At 31.6% G+C, this 4,634-nt stretch overlaps 1 protein-coding gene across 1 annotated transcript; it reads right to left on the bottom strand.

The window, feature by feature from the left end:
- Positions 1 to 907: 907 nt before the first annotated feature.
- On the bottom strand, positions 908 to 2,334 carry LOC129950291 (pleckstrin homology domain-containing family G member 3-like). The gene is made up of 4 exons (XM_056062184.1): positions 2,193 to 2,334; positions 2,014 to 2,118; positions 1,810 to 1,941; positions 908 to 1,402 (listed from the first exon to the last, which is right to left on the bottom strand). Exons 1-4 carry the CDS (start codon positions 2,226 to 2,228, stop codon positions 995 to 997), a joined length of 681 nt encoding a protein of 226 aa, XP_055918159.1. The 5' UTR covers positions 2,229 to 2,334; the 3' UTR covers positions 908 to 994.
- Positions 2,335 to 4,634: the final 2,300 nt, after the last annotated feature.

Below are 4,634 nucleotides of genomic sequence, written 5' to 3'. Positions count from 1 at the left end.
CAACATATTTTTCTGTATATGTTTTTCGAGGTCTACAACTATAACCAAAAAACAAAAATGTCGCGATGTTTTGTATTGTGAGTGCAATTTTTTCGATGGTTAAGAATAAGTACTACATATATTTTTTAATTACTAGTTGGAATATATTTTTATATTGAATTTTTTACTTTTAATATTAAAAGGCGAACCAACCTTTTTCATTTTGACCTATTTTGATAACCTTTTTGTTCTATATAAAACATTCGTCCGCCCCCATCTTCAATACGCTTCGAATAAAGCTTCTTCAGATGCACTTTACCCCAACCGAGGGTTAATAATAATGTTGACTTTATTCACCACGTAGATAACCAATGTACCACGCACTTAAATGTTTAGTTTTTTTACTTAATTGCATAAAACATATAAATTTCCTCAATTTTCTTTCATTTTAATTTAAGAAATTAATTTTTCAAACATTATTCACTCAGACAACTTAATAGTTATGTTTAGATATGGGTTTCTGGCTTTTCAAAATGCGTCATGGTTTGTGCGTGAGACCGCCATATTAGAGATCTTGAGTTGGAGTTCATTCCCTGTCGCTGCTTCTTGTGACGAATTCACATGAAAAGTGCTTTCTTAAATTGACCGATAGGATTCTAAACGGACTATTGCGCCTACCGCTGCCTTATTTATTTTATTCATAATAACAAAACTGTGTACCGTTGTTTTTTAATATTTTTCCTGTTTTAAGTTGATAACAAAAAACACACTTTTCAATGTGTTACTTTCATTTATTTATTTATAACACTGTCTTTCGAAACTTTTGCGACATATTTAACACACATTATGAAACTAAACTGCCTTTGCGATATTGTCCAATAACTGCACAAATTATTTGGCTGAGCTTACCTATTAACAAATCATCAAGTAACAAAATTAAAATAATTAATCTATTAAGTCATTATTTTTGTTCATAGCTTTCTATATTATTTAATCTTATACTTAATTCCAAAACTTAAAATAATCGAAACATAATCCACATCATGAAGACGACAAACAAGACCACTTCCATTGGTAACGTCAACTTTGTTTCACTTTCTAACCTCTCCTTTGTCGCTTCTGTAATTTTAAGAATACAGCGCATCCACTGCTTAATCACGTAAGCTTCCGCTGCTGCGAACTCAAATTCGGGTCGATTATGAACTTTATGGGTAACGAGTAATGATTTAGAACTATTGGCCGAAACTTCAATAGAGTCCCATGCAAAATGGCAACGATAAGCGAGTCTCTTTTTTTTTACTTCAGTACAAAGGAGACATTTTTCGAAAAGATACACCTTACATCGAAATTTCTTTCGAGATTTATGATTATACGCGTCGAATTCACTAGACTTTAGGAAATATCCTTGCTCAAGAATGTTAAGCTGAAATTATACAAGGCAAGTGATTAGAAAATGTTATTTGCTGTAATGGGAAAAGTTTAAATTAAAAATTAATACCCTTAAACTTTTCAGTCTTACTCATCTAACACTTTGTTAAGACTTTAAACATGTTAATGATATTTATAAAATACAAAACAAACATTTTCTTCAAGTAAACAAAATTAAGGTTTGTATAATCATTTTTTTCTAAATCGGTCTAATTTTGGCAACTATTGAAAATTTGGCATTTTTTTAGTTGAAAAATTGCAAAAAAAAAAGGTTTGAACTTAGCAATAAGATATTAACTTTTACATTTTATAATCGTCATTTTGCAACTTGGTTTAAATTTTGTTTGTTCTAAAAAATTTAGAAATATGAAGAAGGATAATAGCAAGTCTTATACCATTTACCTCATCAAGTTCTTCTATAGATTTGATTTCTTCAGATTGGTTGACTACGGCGAGGTGGTTCCTCATTCGAGTGTCTAATTTACAACATGATTTGAGAACAGGCTTGCAATTGATACCATTTTTAAAAAAATCCTATGAAATATAAAAGAAATGTTATCTGAATAAATAATAATTTTAGGTTAAAATTGCTTTCATTTAACTTACCAATATTAATTGCTGTAATAATAGTGGATAGCGGGTCAGTCTTTGGATGGGTTGCACTAGGAAGCTATCAATTCCCAGTTTGTCATTGAACTCTGTTTGGAGTGTCTGTTAAAAAAATGGTCAAAGAATCTTAATATGCATAAATTATGTACCTTTTAATTTTAAACTATTTAACAAACCTTGAAGTATTCTCGGTGCTCCTGGCGCAGTGCCATTGATGTTTTTTTGTTAATAGTGAAGTTAACGTAGCAATAAAACTGATTTTTCTACAAAAAAAATTTGTGGAATTGAATTGATTTGACCATGATAATAAACAAAAGATTTTTAAATATGTTTTAATATTATTTTTTCAAATAGATATTTTGTGTTTTTAAATACAAGTTCTGAAATAATTATGATGAAATTTGGAATTTTAATTGTGAAACAAATTTCAAAATATTAGAAATATCGTTGTTTAAGTTTTCACCACTTCATAAAAATCCTTACTTTTTCAGAAATTCAATTTTGATTTGATTGATATGTAAACAAAATTATTGAAATAAAACTATGTTCAAAAGCATTTTCAAACTAGCTTTGCGTTAAATTAGTTTTAATAAAACTCAATAATATGGGCACTATGAAATCTCAAATACCTACTATTGCTTTTTTACCTTTTTTTAGTGCTATTAATTACCTTTTAAACAGGTCATGTGCCTATTATAAATGTGTTCTTTTTTAGCACATAAACTAACTTGTTAGAATTTTTGTTTTCACCTTAATTAAGTACTTAAGAGTTACCTTATCCTCTTCACATGATATTTACTATTCGTTGAAGATTGATACTGTCTATAAAAGTTTGCCTTATATTTCAAATTATTTAATCAATAAAGTTAGAGGTAAAAATAAGTTCGGAATAAGGTGCTATAAGTACCCTAACAATTTAACTCTTAAAAGAAAATATAAGAAACTTTGTTCCGAACTTAAAAAAGAACAGAAGTAACTTCTTACAGTCAAATCTCTAATACCAATCATGGCAAAAGTTTTCGAACTTTCTTACTGAGTGTCTTTTGAAGATTTCCATCGGATAGAAAAAAAGTATAGGGTGTAAACCGTGATTTTTTAAGAGCTTGAGAACTTTAAAAAAAAAACGCATAAAATTTGCAAAATCTCATTGATTCTTTATTTGAAACGTTAGATTGGTCCATGACATTTACTTTTTGAAGATAATTTTATTTAAACCGAGACCGCGGCTGCGTCTTAGGTGGTCCATTCGGAAAGTACGATTTTGGGTAACTTTTTCGAGCATTTCTGCCGGAATAGCCCGAATTTCTTCGGAAATGTTGCCTTCCAAAGCTGGAATAGTGGCTGGCTTATTTGTGTAGACTTTAGACTTGACGTAGCCCCACAAAAAATAGTCTAAAAGCGTCAAATCGCTTGATCTTGGTGGCCAACTTACCGGTCCATTCCTTGAGATGAATTGTTCTCCGAAGTTTTCCCTCAAAATGGCCATAGAATCGCGAGCTGTGTGGCACGTAGTGCCATCTTGTTGAAACCACATGTCAACCAAGTTCAGTTCTTTCATTTTTGGCAACAAAAAGTTTGTTAGCATTGAACGATAGCGATCGCCATTCACCGTAACGTTGCGTCCAACAGCATCTTTGATTGAAAAAATACGGTTGTGAACGGCGACGAATCGACATTTCACGGTCTTCAGCAACACTCTCAGAAACAGACGCAATATTCTCTTCTATACGCACTGTACGCATTCGTGTGGTTGGTTTAATGTCCAATAAAGTAAACTGAGTGCGAAACTTGGTCACAATCGCATTAATTGCTTGCGCACTTGGTCGATTATGTAGACCATAAATCGGACGTAAAGCGCGAAACACATTTCGAACCGAACACTGATTTTGGTAATAAAATTCAATGATTTGCAAGCGTTGCTCGTTAGTAAGTCTATTCATGATGAAATGTCAAAGCATACTGAGCATCTTTCTCTTTGACACCATTTCTGAAATCCCGCGTGATCTGTCAAATACTAATGCATGAAAATCCTAACCTCAAAAAAATCACCCTTTATTTATAAACGTAAACCTAACTAAGAACTCCGTTATCTGCATTCATAAAGTCAGATTTTCGAACGAACTAACCTAGTCGAACTGCAGTACCTACCGTTTATGAACGTCAACATGTTGTCACCGTCGGGCAGATTGTGCAGCTGAATTTTGTTTGGCTGCAGAGAGAGCGGGAACTATTAAAATAATTTTAACAACAACAACAAGGAGTAAGCGGCACTGACTCGTAAAGAATATAAGTAATGGCAAATATTTTGCTAATTTTTTGATAAAAATAATGTAACTATTGTTTTTAAAGGAAAAATGAAAGTACTGTAGATACTGTGTGGATAACTAACCACATTAAACTTTTAATTACATAGCGATAATCACAAGATATTCGTGCCAATTATAATTTTCTTTTTCGGTAAGCAAATCAAAAATCAAGTTTAACAAAATTTGTTTGGCAGCCATTTTTCTCTGACATTTATGAACTCTGTTTACATGCAAATCGGAATAAGTCAGACCTTTCTGTTAACTGCAGACATTCTGCATTGGGAAATGCATCAGAAAAGAAATTCGATTGTA

The sequence above is a fragment of the Eupeodes corollae genome, chromosome 3 (genome assembly GCF_945859685.1).
Source record: "Eupeodes corollae chromosome 3, idEupCoro1.1, whole genome shotgun sequence".
NCBI classification, from domain to species: Eukaryota; Metazoa; Arthropoda; class Insecta; order Diptera; family Syrphidae; genus Eupeodes; species Eupeodes corollae.
This window is presented reverse-complemented; position numbering and strand designations above follow the sequence as displayed.